General features: G+C 26.9%; 1 protein-coding gene across 1 annotated transcript; it reads right to left on the reverse strand.

Moving 5' to 3' along the window:
• Window positions 1-1,325: 1,325 nt before the first annotated feature.
• Window positions 1,326-16,350, reverse strand: LOC132936155 (enhancer of mRNA-decapping protein 4). The gene is made up of 19 exons (XM_061002843.1): window positions 15,918-16,350; window positions 12,450-12,655; window positions 12,139-12,365; window positions 10,023-10,160; window positions 9,724-9,945; window positions 9,532-9,650; window positions 9,249-9,432; window positions 9,023-9,188; window positions 8,728-8,958; window positions 7,137-7,279; window positions 6,990-7,070; window positions 6,723-6,814; window positions 6,237-6,565; window positions 6,045-6,163; window positions 5,565-5,730; window positions 5,383-5,509; window positions 5,153-5,306; window positions 1,853-2,013; window positions 1,326-1,768 (listed from the first exon to the last, which is right to left on the reverse strand). Exons 1-19 carry the CDS (start codon window positions 15,941-15,943, stop codon window positions 1,552-1,554), a joined length of 3,108 nt encoding a protein of 1,035 aa, XP_060858826.1. The 5' UTR covers window positions 15,944-16,350; the 3' UTR covers window positions 1,326-1,551.
• Window positions 16,351-20,147: the final 3,797 nt, after the last annotated feature.

Below are 20,147 nucleotides of genomic sequence, written 5' to 3' on the forward strand. Positions count from 1 at the left end.
ATGCTGTAATCACTCTTTGATGTAAAATACTATGATTATAAGATGTGTGTTGGATAATACTAAAATATGTTGGAATAAATCAGTTTTCAGTTTCTCCTGAACAATACTCAAAATCGAGATATGGTGTGTTGCCGTGTCATCAACAAAATATAAAACCGATACATATATTATACTTATCTGGAATAGGTATGATCAGTTCTAACATAGAGTTTGGGTCAGTAGTCTGGTCACCAAATTTTACCACTCATATTAAAAATATAGAACATGTTCAATATAAATTTCCTAAAATGATATGCCTTAAATTAAATTTGCCGATCTCTAGAGGTTCTTACAACTTACAAGCTTCTTTACTTGGAATTCCATTGTGTGAGAGCTGAGGAAAAAAGTTTATGATCTCATGTTTCTCTATGATATTGTTTTTAAACACAATGTATTGTAGCCTTGAGCAATATTCATATTTGACTGTAATAAAATTATTTTTTTAATTAACTCTTATATTTATATGTCTTCTTTATTTACCTACGCCATATTATATTATTACTAGTTATATCACGTTCTAAATACTATAAATTTAACCAGATAAGATAAATTATAGATGACACATTGTAAAATAGGGTTCTTATACCCGTTAAAATAAAATAATAAATACATTACAAATAATTAAAAAGTGGATGACATACATTCATACTCAAAATATCTTGGCAGAAAAAAAGACAAATTTATCAATAATTCTCAGTGAAGATTTCAATGTTAATTTTGCCTCAAGACTCGGAATCACTAACCAAATTTTTAAACAAACACCTCATATTATTCATGACACAAACAACAAATTCATACACCACAGTATATTAATTGTATATCATCACACATACATTTCTTATTTTAGTAATTATGAGCCAATAATATCTGCTTAACCGATTCAACAGTCAATGAAAATTGAATAAATAAATTCAGAAAATAAGAAAAAAAATATTTAATCTTAAATGAATTACATTAAGTGTAATTATCAAATAGTAAACATTTATTTTTGACTCAAAAACAACTTAATTTTGAAAGTATTTTTTATGTAAAGCATAAACTTCCATTAACTCAACCACACAAAAAGAAGTGTCAGTGATTTAGTTGCAAGCAAAAATTACAAATACCCAAATAAATAGTTAATTTGCATATTATATTTCATTGTATTGCGTCTGGATGTAGGTAGCAAATAATTCTAAACTTGAGTAATTCTAATAATAATTTCTGTGAACAAATAACATTATTTTCACAGGATGATAAGTACTTATAATAATACTTATAAGTGTTAATAAAAAAATACACAAACATTTTGAAATAAACAAAATATAATATGATTTTCGCATTCAAATCTTAGAATTATACGAACACATATAAAAAAAATATGAAGTTATTTTTAATAAAAATTTAAAATCTGTTTGTTATTTGTACCAAAGCAATATAAATAAAAGATAGACAAAATAATTAAATTTAAATGAATAATATGGATGATTATGGGTCAGTCCATTATATTTCTTAAGTCTCTTTTTAAAAGTATTACAAAATGTCGTTTACTCGGATGTTTGCAGTATAATAGCTTATAATTGTCTTTATAGCTAACTGTAACATTTTTAACCTACGACTGTAAGGATTCAATGGATACTGTTGTACGAATTTCTCAACACTAGAATCCATCTTAATTAAAACCAAGTTTGTATTTTCTTTGTGGTGGTCATTGGTATAGTCCAAACTTCCAATTGCAGCTTCCAAATACCTTCAAGATATAATATATTTAATAACATAATGAACAATTTTGATTATATAAAGTATAAATTGTACAGAATAAACATTTACTTACTTGTGCTTTAGTTCAGTATTATTTGTCAGATCATGAGATAATTGTTGAATCAAGGATAATACAATAGGAGTTTTTAAAGCGTTTGGTGGAATGAAAAGTAGTTCCGGTTGTATTTTTTCACAAACAAAAAGTACCAGTTCTAATTTTGATGCAGACAATGCCTAAATTAAGTAAAAACCAATATAAAAATAATAAAGTTGTTTTTAAAAAGATAATAGTATATATATTTATATTTAACTCAGTACTATAAATAATAGCGGACAAGTGATTACTGTTCTGCTGTACATTAGTTGTCGAGCATATAGTTTTAATTTAAGTGCTATAATTGAATTCAATAATAAACCATTGTACATAAAAAACGATTCTGAGCGGAGACATGTAATACTTTTATAAATAATCAAATTTAATAGTTGAGACATTTTTTTAGAAAAAACTCTTAAATATCTCTATGAACAACACAACTTTCCAGTGAACTTTTACTTTTGATATAGGTAGAACAACTTGTTGGAAACCTTCTTTTAAAATTTCTTATGTTAACTATGAAAAGAAAAAACTAATATGAATTTCTATGAAAATAATTTAAATTTGAAAAAAAGAGTAAAAATAGTTTGAAAGTTTTAATATAAATATTTGATGAACAGTTCAAGAATCTGCAGTTATTCGTTTTGAAAATACACAAAATATCATAATTTATTCAATTAATAGGAAATCAATAATTTTCTGCTAGATATCAAATATTGCTAAAATTATAAAATCAAAAGCTCATCAAAATGTAATGTTCTGTTTAGATAAACTGTTTTTTTTTTTTTGTAATAGGTAGAAAAACTTATGTGAAATTTTCTATTACAATTTTTAATCTTAGCTATGAAAGAAAAACTTAAATAAATTTCTAACTGAAAAATAATTTGAACATTTTCAAAACGTTGATGAATTTTAAATGCATATAAAAAAATAATTGTGCCTATGTTTATTTAATATTTTTGAACTTACATTAATGAAACTTATAAGGAACATTGTATATTTATAAACTTCTAAAAATGTCTCAAAGCTATAACTAGATTATAAAAAGTCCAAATATTTCGAAATTGTTACAATTCATTTAAAATGCAAGTATAAATATTTGGTGAAAATTTCAAAAATTGGTTTTGCATAAAAATTACCAATTTTTATACTTTTTTTGTTTTTGTTTTCCCTTTCTAGAACTACTTGGAATTTTCAATTTAGACTTAAAAAAGTACCAACAAAATAAAATTTTCTCGAAAATAGAAGCACTTATACACACAGACAAAAAAAACCACAAACATCATTGCAAAATCAAGTGTTTCGCTCCATTCAGAATCTAAATTTTGTTTAGAATTTATTTTGTTTTCCAATGTTTTATAATTGCTATAGCAAAAAAAAACAGTTTCAAGAAATTTTTAGTGTAAAAAGCACTTTAAATACTAGGTTTGAAATTATTATTTAACATTAAATAAAATTCTGAGTATTCAAAATGGTAAAATCGACTTTTAGAGTCCAAATTCAAAAAAATTGTAAGATTATTTTCATATTATTTTCACGAGAAACTAAAATATATTTTCAGAAATTTTATCCAATTATTAGAATGGTCAATACGATTGGCATAAGAAGCAGTATAAAAGTATATTTTAGAATAAAACTGACTGAAACGAGTCTCTTTAAAAATAATTTCAAATTACAGTATAGTTTATACATATTATATAAAAGAGTACACTAATGCTGCCATGCTAAGAATAGCTCAATTTTTCGTAAAAATAGAAATTTTTGTCTTTAAGGTAAGTCCAATATATTTTATAAAAACAAAATAATATAAAGAAATACTAAATACTCAAATAAAAAAAAAAAAATGATATATCACATGAAAAAAATGGAGTTAAGTACCATGTTTTGGGTTATGTTCATCTGTTGTAGAAAAAGGGTATTGACGTGACATTAGCTCAAGTTACATTTAATACGTTTAATGATGCTGATTTAGTATATTATTTTGTAATTTACAAAATTAATACTGAATGGTCATCAATGTTTATCCTTATCATTTATTATCATGATAAAATGATCAAATACATGATTTAAAATGTACTTATACAGAGTGATTTCTTAAGCAGCAAACAGTACATTTATTCAAATTCTGATTTATAGAATTGTCAACTATATTTTAAGATCATATATTCAAATTTATGATATTTTTTATATTACTTAAAGAGTGTCCTGTGGAGATACAAAATTCTATTTTTCAAATGAGAATCCCCTTTTTTACTGAAAATTATTAAGTGGACGGTTTTCTTGAAAATTCTGATGTATCTAAATAAAAATTCCCACTAGAAGCTTCTGCGTTATTAAAATGTTTATAATAAGGATAATAATCCTTAAAAATTGTTTTATATAAAAATAAAAACTATGCTATATTAGATGTACCTAGTTATTACACTTGGATCGTTTTTTCAATTATTTACAATGTAAATGTAAATTTTACATTGATAAATCAATAGTAATTACTAACTTTTATAAATAATCTAAGCCCCCATATATACTTAATCCATCACCATAGACATATTATCCTTAGTACACCAAATAATATAATAAAACAACTAACTCGCATAGATACACAAAACTTCTTAAAAAATTAAAAAATATCTGCTGAATAAATAAAAATGTAAAAAAGTGGTTCCTATTTGAAAAATAGAAGTTTGTATTGTCAAATGTTCAACATAAAATCTCAAAGTTTCAAAATAAGTTTTTCAAGTGTATTTAAAAATTTTAAAAATCAAAATTTGAATATATGTATAAATTAAGCATACTTTATTAATCACCCTGTAACATTAAAAACTGTGATCGCTGGTTAATAATCAATAAAACTAGTGATTACAATATTATGATATAATACTTTAATATATAACTATATAAGTAATTATGAATAATTGGATAATATTAATTAAACTGATTATAAATATATAAGTATATATATATATATTATATAAAAACTATGTTGATCTGACGACAACAAAATTTAATTATGACTTTGGCGAAAGCCATTAAAGGTATGATTGTTGAACAGTTTTATTAGCTCAGAAAAAAATTAAATTATTTGGTAATACTATTTTAAGAATGTAGGAATTTAAATCTATATTGTTGATAAGTCTGGAATTACAGGTTTTTTTCACATACAAACAATGATTGGTCCATTCAAATTTATTGAACCATTCAATATTTTTCATGCAACCCAGCATAATGCTATTATTTTTATTATATTCTATAATAAATTTAAAATATAAAATATTTTACTTTTTCAAACGCCAGTGCATAATCTCCCTGTTTTATAATATCACATAAAATCATAAATTGAGTAGCAGTATTATCAGTGTCTTTAATAGATGGTTCCACATGCGACTTCTCTTTTAGTAGAATTGAAAATTGTTTTTGCAAATCATTTTGAGTACTAATCAATAAATATGTATAATTAGAAATTAATTAATTATCACTATATTGTACTCAATTAGTTACAAATATGGTACCTTAATATTTTTTTCTCTGTACTTTTGATGATGTTATTCATGTCACCCCTGAATTTATCAAAAGCATATTCTAATTTGTTATTGATATTACCTTCTTCATTAAGTAAAGACTTTAATTCGTTTTGATCTAAGAAAAATAAAATTTTTAAAATGTTTATACTTTGTTTTACTTATAGACTTACATTCTAGTGATCTTTCAGTAAATGACGCATCAATTTGTTTGAACATGGAACAACAAGCATGTTCAAACTTGGGTATAACTGTACTCATAAAAAGATCTTTTAGAATCGCATCAAGAGTTGGATTCAATGAAGCAACCAAAGACTTAGTAAATAATTCTGTATCAACCTAAAAATATAAATATAAATACAATTTATAATTATTAATTAGTAACTCTAAAACGGAATTAGGTTTTTGATCAAGTTAAGTATTGCCGTCATATAGAATATATAAAATACTACCAAATGAAATGCAATTTTTTTCAAGTAACATTAATATTGTTAAAGTTACAAAATTTTATCTATAATAAAAGTATTTAAAATTACAATTATGTAATAATTAACAGCTTAATTAACAAATTATAATTATTTGACTAATTAATTTGGCAATTATTTTTATATTATTAAAAATGTTAATGTTTGTTTAATTATAATTTTTTATACTTTATTGGAGTTTGTGGCCTTGACAATCTCTGTTATTTTCTTATGTGAAGTATTTAGCTGATGGTCTATCATGATTTGAAGTTTCCGATGCGATTGATCACTTGCATTCTTAACCATATCTTTAATAAACAAAAATTAAAAAAACGCCATTAGTTAATGTATATCAATTAATTAAATTACATTTAGATTTACTCATCAAAGCTGGTTCTAGATTTGCACATAAACTAGATGAATTTATTGACATAGCATTAAATTGATTATCAATTTTTTTTTGTTTTTTTGATATACATTTTAACTGAGTGTTCATCTCTTGTAAACTTGTTAAAATATCGTCTATTTGGCCACCAATTCCATTATCTATTAAATCAGACTTATCCAAAGGTCGTCTTATTGTCGAGATCTCTGAACCATTGAACACAGAATTGCTTGAATAACAATTACTTTCTTCTTTTTCATCAATTCCATTAGAATAATTACTCACAGTTTCAAAATTATCATTGTGCGTTTCCATATAATTGTACCTAAAAATAAAAATGTTCAAATAAAACAAATTATAATGAAAATATAAATACATTAAATAATAATACGTATGTTAAATATTATGTATGTTGTAATAAAACAATAATATAATTTACATAATACAATAAATATTATAATATATATTATATTTATATTTACTGTAATTCTTGATCAGTATGTTGTTGTAAAATAGTCTGAACTTCATTATTACTTGGACTACATTCTCTAACTTCGTTCAAATCAAAAGGATCCTAAAATAGTACAGATAAAAAAAGTATCAATCTACATTTATATTATACATTTTTCTTACTAAATAAAATTAAAACTAAACATTAGTTTGGTTTGAACAATAAATCCACAATGTATAAAATAAATAAATTAATTAAAAGTTTTTACGTTAGAATAATTAGTTTGTTTTATAATTACTTGTGTGTAGGTATAAGTATTTGATGATTGAACAACAATTGGTTGTATATTATTGTAACTATTCTTTTGCCTATTCTGAATCTACAAAATTCAACATATTTTTAAGATACATATCATAAAGCTATAAAAAAACCAACGACTTCATACCTGCATTGAATTAGAAGGAACACTTTTTTGGTTAAGGCTTATGCCTTTCAATCTTAATTTTTCTTTTACTATACTGTGAACTTCCAATGGATTTAGATCATGCAAAATGTTATTTTCTTCTTCATGTATTTGAAATTCTTTAGCTGTAAAACACCATGGACACAATTAAAATTAAAATATAAATATATAACTATAGTTAAAAAGTAACTAGAAAATGTTACATAAAATACAAACTAATAGACCCAAAGACTTTATAGTATACATATATTAAAGATTTTTAATGTATGTTATATAAATGTATCTATATACATTATATATAAATTACATGTTAACTCTTATACCTTATATAAGTTACCTAATGTGGAATACCAGGAAAATTGACACTAACTGATCAATTTGGTCCTGCCCAGCAATTTGAACCGTGAATACAAACAAATGATTTTTGTACAATATTTTCTATTAAATTCATTATTACTAATAATTATATAATATTGATGGAAAAACAAAAAATAATTAATTTAGTATTAAATATATTATTATATTCTGAGTATTTTGAAATAGTTATATACCTAATACTGATGGCACACCATTACAAATAAATAAATAATTTATTATATTAAGATTATTTAGTATTTTATTATTACCTATTTATATGTACATTATTTACTAGAACCGCAATTAGAATTACTAAACCTGTCTGCTTTCCTACACGTGAATTTACTTACTTTGTAAGTAAAATAATTATTTTAAAATATTCATAATATGATACAATTTAATAAGATTAATTACCTTCCATTGTTTTAAAATATTTGGAATATAATATACAGGTAGTTAATATAAAATTAATTTTTTTTCTCCCATCAATATTATATATAATTAGTAATGATTAAATTTGATTATTTATACATATAAGCTATGATGATTGAGCACACACAATCCCCGCTCAAAATCATTTTTCGATTGCAATGATATATCCATAACAATGACATACTCGACAAACAGCTACTGTACAACAGATCAGTATCCACTTGTCAGCCTTTTTATTTGTATAATATAGTATAAATGTATATATTTAAAATTTTTTAAGATTTATTCATATTTTAAATTTAAATTATTATAAAGTTTTGTTTATTTAATTTTATTTTTATTTAACTGTATTAATAAATATTTAATGTTACTAATAATAATTAAAATAGTAAAACTTATATTTATACACTAGGAATTTGTCAAAAATTATTTACATCTGTTTAGCAAAAACATTGTAGTAAGAATAATTTAATATAAGATCGACTTATGTGAATGATCTGATTAGAAATAAACATTATCCATACTATTAAATTTTTATTTTGAAGTAAAATAAGCTCCAATTAAATATTATTTCGGAAATATTTTGTGCCTCATTAATAATTTTTGAAAAATGTATAATAATTCAATTTAGAATAACTCCATGTAATCAAACATGTGAATTAAAAAGTTGTTTGATACAAATCTTACCATTTTAGCTAAAACAATATTTTAGTAAGTCAGTATATTATAGCTTTCTCAAGTAAGTTATAAAAACTAACATATTATGTTATTTTCTCATAATTACCTTCAGATTTATTTGTAGTTGTAGTGGGATTAACTGATTCAATGAGAAGATCTAATATTGGTGCTTTTGGGAATATATTTTTAGGTTCAATTTTATTCTGGTCTTTATATTGTTCTGCAATAGATAATTCCGGAGATGCAATAATTAATTGTCCTTCTTGTAGTGACTTTGGTTGTATTGCAAATAAATTAATAACTGTTGTATAGTTACAAGAACTGGTTGAAATATTATCTGTAAATTAAAATAATATAATTTACATTATTAATAATAATTTAAAATGTTAATGAAAATTTACTTGAATTGTGATTCTCTGTAATATCTAAATCATTATGATCAATTTTAGCATCAACAATTATCATGTTTAACATGGGACTTTGTAGCAAAACTTCAGTAATACCAACTATTTTTATGTTTTTTTTAGCAGACTGAATATCATCAGCTACCTCCATGACATATAACAACTGAAAATTAAGTAACAAATAAACTATAACAAACAATTTAATTAATAAATGCTAACATACATTATTGTCGATGTCACTCAAAAATATATATCTTCCAGTACCATCAACTGTGAGCTTCATAGGATTTAGTTTTGAAAAAGGTCGAATAAATTTTACTATTTGAAGAGATGTCCATGTTTCACAAGACCATAAAATAATTTCGTCTTGTGTAGATAAAGTCACTACATATTTCCAAAGTTCTACACTATAATTATTATACATAACCGATTATTTTTTTTCAAAACATTAGTAATATTTGAAATATTGTATATAATATATATTATAAGACTGAAAAATTACTTACTCTCCATCAATAATTTTACGGTTGTCTAAAAATGCCAAAGATTTTAAAGACAAAAATATTTCTTTAGGATGCCATGTAAATACACATTTTGGTGTATCGGAAATATGATCAAAAGATACCTCAAATAATAACAAAATTATTAAATTAAATTAATATTTTTTACTCAAACAATAATAGTTTTGTATTGCATACTTGATAGAAATAAATGGATCCATTACTTAATGCTAATGATATAGTTGAACCATCTGGAGAAAATGATAAACTAATAATATCAGCCTCTTTCAAATTGATTTTTATTACTGCATTTGAAATTTTATTTAAAACATTTTTATCCAATAATTTATTCAAATTGATATTGGAAAAAACTGGACCAGCTGTAAAACTGCTGGCAATACCAACATGCCATATTTCAACCTTTTAAACATAAATAAAAAAATATTAGTAACACATTATAATTTCTTAATTCAAGATTAAAAATAAATTATTCTTACTTCTGAAGCACGAACCACTGCCAACATTTTTCCTTTATAAGTTGGTTCAAATTCAAGTTCTTTTAAATAATTAACCTGTTCCGGTATATATTGACACCAAGATAACAGATATTTATTTTTAAAACAATATGATGGATCCTAAATAAATCAAATCAGATATTTAATTTATTTAATATTTATTGTATACGTTGCGTGACTGATTGCAGCCAACGCTAATAATTATTTAAACACCTAGAAAATTATTTAATTTATTTTATAGAAAATTAACTTGACACAAATATTGTTATAATTATAATAACTATTTAATAGGAATGTTAAATTATTTATAATTAGCTACATAATATACTAGATTGGAAAAGATATATAAAATAACTAATGACTAACATTTGATAACAGTAATAGCACGAATGAACCACAACAGGAAATCTCGTGTAAAGTCACAAGAACAAAGCTGATGGAAAAATTAAAAAATGGTCTTCTGCGAGGTTTCATTGTACCAATACTTTTAAATCTATAAACAAATTATCAGCCTATAATGGAAACTACAAGCCATTTCCTAAATTATGTTAAAGATTTAGCTATAACGGCATCAGCAAAAACAGTTAATGAAGTTGAACTTATGCATTGTATGCCTCTCCTCCTCATCACATACATTTTTTTGAAAACTATATTTTAGCCTTGACTATTACATTTAAGCGCATGATAGTACGCCACACCAGTTTCAGGAATAATGGTGTTAAAAATGGCTTCAGCTGATTTTTCTAACCCTCATCTTTGCTTCACCATAAGATAAACTTTTAAAATTTTAAACATAATATATTTAGTTTAATTAGCTTAGGACATTGTAAACAATTAAGCCCTTAATATTAAGCCTTTTCAACAGGGAGAACTTCAAAGTTTGAATTTTTGTTACTAACTGACTGATTATTACAATTATAAGGTACTTCCTGTATAGGTAGAAACGTGAAATTTGGCACAAAGCTAATTTTTATACCTAATGCAAATAAGAGGAAAAACTAAAAAATTGCAATATTCTCAAAATTAGTGATACTTTAACAGAGTAGGAGTATGAAGATTTTTTTTTAATTTTACAAATTCTGCATTTTGTATACATGATACAGCAATTTAGAAGTTGATAAGGGTGCTAAACTGCTAAATCCAAATAGTATATCAGTTTGATGATAAGAATAAAAATCACCCATTAGTTAAAGATATTAGGTGGTGTAAATTAGATTTTTCTAATACTAATGATAACATTTATCTGGGCACGGCAAAAATAACCAAATAGTGATTGAAATTTATTTCAGTCATCTTCAATGCCAGAGACAAAATCAGAAACTGGCAATATTGATGAGCAACAAAATTAAAAGAGATTTGTTGTCTGCACATAAATGTAGTTGTATATTAAGGTTATTGATTAAAGAAAGAGCAGACTTAGTCAAAATGTAGGTATCACTACTTTGATAGGCAGACTTTTTTATGAGAGATCTGGTACTTGGCCTTTTTTTCTCGATTAGGTTTCTGTTGGATATAATATGTAATTTACCAATACCTATACAAAATTTTGACATTGTGACAAGGAAATAATTTAGTCAACCAAGTTTCTATTGTTATGCTTAGGTATAACTTTAGAAAAAAAATAGAAATTATTTAATGTATTTCAAAAACTTCCATCACTTATGAAAACAATTTGGATAAAAGCAATGAAAAATGTTAACCTTAATTTTATCTTGGAAATCAACCTTTTCTAAGAATTGTGTTTCTTCTGACCTTAACATAAAAACTTTTTAACATTATTGGATTAATGACGAACATAATTGATTTTCTATGATTCTAAGAGTATTAAAATCATGATCCGTGAAATCAAAAAAAACCAGACCAAGGACAGCGGCCCACTGTCTTCTAAGACAGTAGACCACTGGGCCAGTCCAACTCTGCGCGACAGTAACTCAAAAAGTATGATATACTTTTAAACCTCCGGTACCTTATTAGTATTTCAATTTGATAACCAATATATGACTTATCTTAATTTATCACATATAATAAATTATTCAATTGACCTAACTAAATATATTTAAGCATTGCAGTAATTGTAATATATAATTTTTTTACAAACCCCGTTGATTTGAAAAACTGGAAAAACTCTCAGTTTTGGAGATGAACAGCTCTCTTCTTTAATGACATACACATATGTAGTTCCAGATTGGTCAATACAACCCAACATTATTATTTCATAAAGATGAGCAAAACTTATATCTTCAATTAAATTTGAAAACCCTTTAATTAATGCTCTTTCATTACTCTCTGTTTTGACAATGCGAACCAAACCCTCATAAGCATCCGCTATTAAAAAAAAATAATAATAAAAAATTAAAGTAAATATTTTTTTTGCAAAAATTAAATAATTTGTAGTTGATTTTAACTTACTATTAGAGAAGCCATAAGCTATGTACTTCTCACTTATATGCAAGGCAATCAATTGCCCACGGTAATAACATTGATCCCAATTAAAATTAACAAAATTTTTAAGTGTTAATTGTGAACTTCCTTTGTTGTGAGATCCTTGACTTGAAAATACTTTAGTAGAGTTGCTATGAATTGTGTGAGTACATTCATCATCCCCAATAAATCTTCTGTAAATTAAAACAAATATATTAACAGTTACCAATAAAACAAGAAAAAAAATTATGATAAATAAAGATAATTTTATTATTATATACAATATTTTAACTAAAAAAATTACTTTGAAATATGGGTCAGTCAAAGTGGGTCGTTCACAACCCTACCTAATAGGTATAGAAAACCCTGATAGTTAAATAACCTTACAAAATAATATTGAAGTCCATGACCATTTTGACCATGGTTTGACTGTTGATAATTGTTCCATGCAGATTCAATCGTTTTGAATTATTTGGTTATTTTTTTACAGTATGTGTTTGAATATTAGTTTTATATGGCAATACCAATTAAAGTGATATTGATAACCAGTATTAGTACTGGCCCATTCATAAGAATATATTAAAGTTAATAGTAATATATTATTTTCAGTAATAAAAAATTTAAAATTTAAAATTTTAGGTATATTATAGGCAAGTCAGTAAAAAATATATAAAAAAATTTATTTTGATTAGAACAAAAGTTATTACATCTGTCAGGTCTTCGTGTTACTTTTTGTATACAATATATATATATAAGCAAAATATCACTCCTTGCATCCAAAGACCCTAAACTGCACATGGGCGAAGCCGAAATATTCAACTATATAGTGTACACAGTAATGTAAATTGTCTAGTACAAATTGTATAATAATGTATTATACTAGCATATTATACGTCATGTATACAAAAATACAATACTAATGGTATCAAAAAGGTATTAATTTATGTTTCTGTATTTTACAATAAAGTTGCTTTCTTTTTTTGTTAAATTTTGTTTTTATTAGAACTATAGTGTTTTGGGTCTACACTTACTAGTTGTGTAGCCAGTAGCCACAGTAAACACTTGCTAATTAAATAATTATATAGGTACTAATTAAAATTAATGTAAATATTAAAACCCAATACCTATTCAAAGTTAGGTAAAAAAATCTTTCTTTGGCTTATAGAAACTCAAATTATACTCCTCACAAAATATTTTTCGATATACTGTAGAACAAACAAAATAATTCTCATCTAATTTTTTTTCTTTGCAATCCCGAATAAAAAGCTTATACATTTTAGATGTAGATAGTGTAGAATCTAAGTATTTACGTTTAGAAGTTGCTCTGCAGTAGTGTGATTTCATAGTGGGAAATTGTTGTGGCCACATAGGTAATTATAGGTTTATAGTTTAACAAAAAGTGATCAACTCGACACTTGGACAAAAATGTTATTATTACAACCCGAAAAAAAAATGACCAAGTAACATAGTCAGTTTTAACTTATTCAAATAATGCTAAATGTCAAGTTAGTCAAAATGATGTGTTAAGTGGCTCCCAAACTATATATTATATCACTTGGTCACTTTTTTCGTATAATAGGGACATTTAAACATGTTATTTCACTTGGTCACTTTTAACACTTGGCCAGTTTTGGCATGATGGCGACGATAATATGTATAATACACGTATTATACGATTGAAAAATAAAATACGGTATTTTTACATCACTGAGTGTACATATATATTATATTATTCATAAATACCTACGTGAAGCAAATACTTGTTAGTATCTATAAAGTATTTAAATATATAGGAACAAAAATTAATTAGAACTATAAATTAAGATTAATAAAATTTCTCATTGTCCATTAAAAATTGAATAAAAAATTAGTTTTAAGAAATTATGAGTTATGTAACATTTTTACAACCTAGGTACAAGGTTTTCTTGCAACATTAACAAAAATAATAATAATTTTGGCAGAATAATATAACGAAACAACCGTTAAAAAACAATCGTACAACCAGCCTACCGTACCAACCTTACCCCCACCACAGTTCATAACCCCTACAACAGCTAATGGCCATAGTCGCCGGGCTTAAGTTCAATAAAAAAAAAAAAAAGTAATAATTAAATAATGAATAAGAATGTATTGTTTTGTCCATACAATAATATATCTTCCAATATAAAGTCTACCCCCAAATTGTGCACCTACTACCTACCTACCTAAAATATTATTATTTCTATATTAAACTGGGAATATATTTGATTTGTTCCCATATGAAATTTTGTTGTGTGGATCCATAATAGTTATTAATAGGGTAGAGTTTCATGTATTTTTTTTTTAATGAAAAAGTGATTATAAATTGTTGTTATTTTGGCCAAAATATGTATGAAAAAAATAGAAATAAATAACAAAAAGTTTTTATTTAACATACAATTTAAAAATTGTAGTTATATAATACCTACATAAATAAAAATGGAAAGTACTGAATATAAAAACAAACTAACGGATGGGAACAACTAGTCACTAAAGTACTATACTCTATTCAGAATAATATTGAAACCTCAGCTGACCAGAACAAGTTTTTTCGGCGCATCCCCACCATAATGCAGACATTGGTGAGAGCGTTAGCACAGGCGCCCGATGACCGACGACAATGACTGTTGGCCAATCACAGAATGCATGCATAGCCATTGCATGGGGGGTTAGGCACTGTTTGGCGACTCACTCTGCATGGGCGAAAGCGATGCAATCTTATTCTGATAGAATATAAATTATATAACTATATGCCGATTTAAAATATTATTACTTATCATATTGTATGTATTAATCTAGAAATTGGTGGTCTATGCCGGTGCAAAATGATCCTCATATTATACCGCACCAGGATATTGCACCATGTCAGTGATATGAAGCAAACATCCGAGTGCGTTTTTATATCTTTGAGTAATCAAATGACAATGTTCTCTATTACTATTTTGTTCGTCATAGTAATTTTATTTTTGTATTTATTTCATGTAAAATCACTGAATTTAATAAGATTTGTATCATAGACATCACGGTTTATTGGTAGACCATATATTGGGAGAGATAGCATAATATGAATTCGAAAAGTATTTAACAATCGTTCGTGTAGGTATGTAAGTATAATGCAGTGTTAAGCCCAGTGATAATATAAAATCGACAGTTAGTGATTGAAATCAAGTTACATACAATTTTATTTGAAATGGTGAACCACATGTTCAAATTGTGCATGAAGGGTAAGACTATCATTGGCATTATTCGCGCAGGTGACATGTTTTATTTTCATATTAAAACGCGTACCCGTCGTTTCGTAAAAACTCATTTCGCGAGCAAAATTTGTTTGGCGAGCGGCGGCCTCAGCAGTACACATTAACTAAACGCGAAAATAACGACATCGATTTCCGGTGGTTGGCGACGCTTGCCTTAAAATACGAATACTTGAATACTTACATGATCTCTTCGATTTCTTCGGTCATCTTGACGGATGGCGTGAATCGGTTTCGCAGAGACAGGATAGAAAAAAATGAAGTTTTCCAAGAACGCCGAGTGCTTGCGACTCGGGCGGATACCAATGAGATCAGACGCTAACTACCAGTCTTGACTGGCCGAAAAACGTTATAATTTTCAGTTGAAACCCGAACGGTGGTAGTAGTGTCGACCAATTGTTCACTTGCTACGTTTATCGTATCGGACAACAGACGACGTAAGTTCCGTCGGCGAAATGGACACTGCGAGAATGTTGGGAAAAACACAATGGAATCGGCAATCGCTTTAGCTGAAAATAACTACAGTGTGAAGTACAACAACTACAAAACGAGACCGCAGCGCTATAAAATGAAATGTCAGACGGCAACGCGATAATCTTTATTCTATGGACGCGAATACTAAATACTCTGCTCGCCAGGTTCGTGACGGCTACGGCGGCGGATTTGAAATCGCGTCCGATAATGACCGCCACGCCTCTACCTCCACCGGCGACGACGCCGCACCATTCGTCGCAATTTTCTGTGTTTCTGAGCAAAGGCTTTAATAGTAAATACCTAATTGTTTGTCACAAGAACACAATAATTAATATTATGACAGTACATTAATTATAATAGGTACGTGGGTATTACCAGGGGTGTATTGGAGCATATATAGCGAAGTATATGGCGTATTATAGCCTATAGGTACTCATAAAGTCATAATAATATTTAAAAGGAAATACGTTTACGAGTAAAAACTATTAATTTTATAAGTATACAGTGGGTATACGGTGAACGGTAATTGATGAGCAATAACCAATGACTATAATATTTATTTTATTCTGTTTTAAATTGTATTTTTTCTTAGTAAAGTTCGGTCGCACGTATAATTTTGGGAACGATTCTGGTTTAGCAACTTATCGATTTTTAAAATTTTTTTTTTGTTCAAATTGTGTATTAAAGGGTGCTTTTTATGAATATAAAAAAAAGGCTGGACAAACTTCGTTTTGAAGTTATTGATGAAAAACTTCAAAAACTAAATTTTTTTCGTAACGCTCATTTAAAAAAAAAAAAAAACTTAGAATTGAATTATAAATACTTTTTGTGAGCGTCTGAGATTACATGAAATTGGATATTCACTCATAAAATTACGATTGTCTCATCAAACAAAAAGTAGGTAACTGCTCTGATATACAGTTGATGTTGAGTGTAGGTACTTTCATCATTGTGGAGTAATTAAGTCACTGTATTAGTGTACCTAATAATATGTTAAATTTTAATTAAATGATAAACTCGACGCATCCCAAACTTGATATAAACTTAATAAATAACGAGTTACTTTTAATCAAATCCAAGTTACATTAACTTATAAATAATTAAATATTTAATATAATACAATTGCCAATTAGTATTAATGATCCATATTGCATAAACATTTACTTTTTATTATTTTAAACCATATTAGTATGTATATTACCGACTATTTATTATATTAAAAATTAAAAATAAATAACCACTTAAGTTAATAAGTTAATTGTAATTTTCCTTATAACTTTTAACTTAACTGAGTTAAAATACAAATTAGGATAACTATTAACTTTAAACTTTTTCAAATGTTTTCTATAAACTTAACTTAACCCAATTAAAAATGATCATTAACTTGTCCAGGCTTGAATTTACTTATAACCTGAGTATAACCTGAAAAAAACGCATACACATTTTTAACCACAGATCTTTTGAGACAGCCCTAAATCTGTATGAAGTGGGAAGGAATTTGTGTTTTAAAAAAACCGGAGCAGTTTGAGAATTTACCTGTTCGTAAAACCATTTTCGACAGGAGATGTTTAGGAAAAATTAGATAAACCATTATTATTGGATACGAAATCGATTCTGATCGGACACTGGTCTGTTAGCCTATTTATTTATTTAATTAATTACGAGCAGTAAGCCCAATGTAATTCTCAAAAATATATATATTTAAGCGGATATTACACTTACCCAACTTTACAAGTCATTATTTTAAATATTGTGCAGATTACATGCAATAGCATGTGTAATAATAATACAGATAATAACTATACAAAAATACATGATATAAGTAATATAAATAATTAGGTATATAATATAATAATAGCAATATTTATTAATATCTATTAAACAAGTGAGGGTAATTAGTATTGTGAGAAGTAATAACAAAGGGAGCGAACGACCTAGTGTGACGGGATGGAAGTTTAAAACTAACTCGAGTAAGGTAGGAGTATCAATACATACATCAATTAATCTGTGTAAAAAGATAAAGTTAACCTCAACTCTTTTATCCGCTAAAGAGACAAGACCGAGTTTATGCATAACTGGATGGAAGTCGTGAGGAGAATGATTCATTTTCAAAATAAACGCTGATGAGCTTAAAAATCTTTTTTGGACACGTTCTGTAAGAGAAATCCACTGCCGTACAGGAGTCCCATAATACTGAGGCATACTCTAGAAAGGATCTATCAATGGAACAGTAGATATAGACTTGAGTGAAGCAGAAAACTTAAACTCTTTAGTCCAGTGTAGTACAAAATCAAGTGTCTTAAGAGATTTACAACACATTGCTTCAATGTGGGAGTGAAAGCTCAGCTTAGTGCTGAGTATGACACCTAAATATTTTTTCATGCTAACCTACTCAAGGGTTGAACTATTGATGGCATAGGTATATTTGATAATAGACTTTTAGAGAATGACATAGTGTGACATATATCAGTATTTAATTGCAATCCAATAGAATTGAACCTGGAAACCATGGAATTAGGCTCATTTTGTAAAAAATGGCAGTCATTTAATTTGTCAACATTTAAAATGCTTGTGAAAAAAATCGTTTTTATGTATCTAATATTTTCAAATTGTTATGATATAAACTTATGAAATTCAATAGGCACTGAACTGAAAAAAGTCGCTTTCCAACGCTTCAACCGTTATCGAAAACTAAACTTTCGGTGCGAGCGTGACAAAATAGTATATTGTGTGGCAATGGGGGGGGAAGTGAGCTATTTCAGTCGCGGGCCGCATTTCGCCCAAGACTGAAATTGCCTTCCCACACGAGCCACACATACTATTTTTTGTCACGCCTCTGCATTCATCGATAACGGCAAAGGTAATACAGGGATCTATGCAACAACTAGACTATAATAAATAATTATACGACAACAATATATTTCATGAAAGAAACGATTTGGTTTTATTTATTTTAAGCGTCACGCATGGAGGTTATAATATGATTATGAGATGTAACCAAAAGTTTATAATTTGTAAGGAACCGACGACCGAGATATAGATTTCAGTGACTGTTTGTGCAGAGTATACGCGCGTCACGCGTGAAATGTGTGCGTAGCACTTTTGGGGATTTCCACTTTACCGCCGGGTACTTTTGGGGATTCCCACTTTACCGCCCGCTGGACTAAAAAATTACGCTCTCCAACGCTTCAACCGCTATCGAAACCCAAGCTTTCGGTGCAGGCGTGACATAAAATATATTATACAGTTTAATACATAATTTATTTTTCTTTATAATCTATTGTTATTCATTTTTAATATTTAGAGCTGTACCCTATACGCATATACAAAAGCTGTTCAATACTTAGGTAGTTAGGTATTACTATAATATTTACAGTTTACATTAGAATATTGGTAAAACAAGCTAACGATACGCGCTCTGGTGGAAACAATTTGTACCTTCCGATTCGGAATGTATAGATATAATTTTATATTGGTCATTTTAGTTTTTATAATAAATTAATTTTACTATCGAAACTTTATACGCTTTCATAGCTAACTATATACGTTATTGCCTATTGGTAAGTACAATTTTTACTAATATTATCAAATATATTTAAATACACTTCACTTAAGACAAAATGTATGCGAAATGTCGGGAAAATAAATACAACCTACCGACTAGGGCCTAGGGGGAACTCGCCTAACCATCAGTACGATAGGCGTCGACAGCGCTCCCAGTGTTAATTTGTTTTGCCAATGACATTATTTTTTTGGTAGGCACTTCTTACTTTGGTACAGATAAATGATGAATCAAAATATTTACATTGCAACTTTATAAACTATTAAAGCCATTCAGGTACTTACCTAGGCAGTACTATTTTTTAATAGTTACAATAGTAATAATATTGTTATATTATTGTTATATGCTTATGTATTAACTGTACATATTTTTATTTGT

This window comes from Metopolophium dirhodum, chromosome 1 (genome assembly GCF_019925205.1).
Source record: "Metopolophium dirhodum isolate CAU chromosome 1, ASM1992520v1, whole genome shotgun sequence".
Classification (NCBI taxonomy): domain Eukaryota; kingdom Metazoa; phylum Arthropoda; class Insecta; order Hemiptera; family Aphididae; genus Metopolophium; species Metopolophium dirhodum.

Excerpts from the sequence above, each read along its gene's own strand:
- LOC132936155 (XM_061002843.1), bottom strand. The coding sequence starts at position 15,943 with ATGACCGAAGAAATCGAAGAGATCAT. Across the intron at positions 7,071-7,136 it reads TTCCTTCTAATTCAATGCAG|ATTCAGAATAGGCAAAAGAA; the intron begins GTATGAAGTCGT and ends TGAATTTTGTAG. Across the intron at positions 5,307-5,382 it reads ACAGAGAAAAAAATATTAAG|TACTCAAAATGATTTGCAAA; the intron begins GTACCATATTTG and ends TTTATTGATTAG.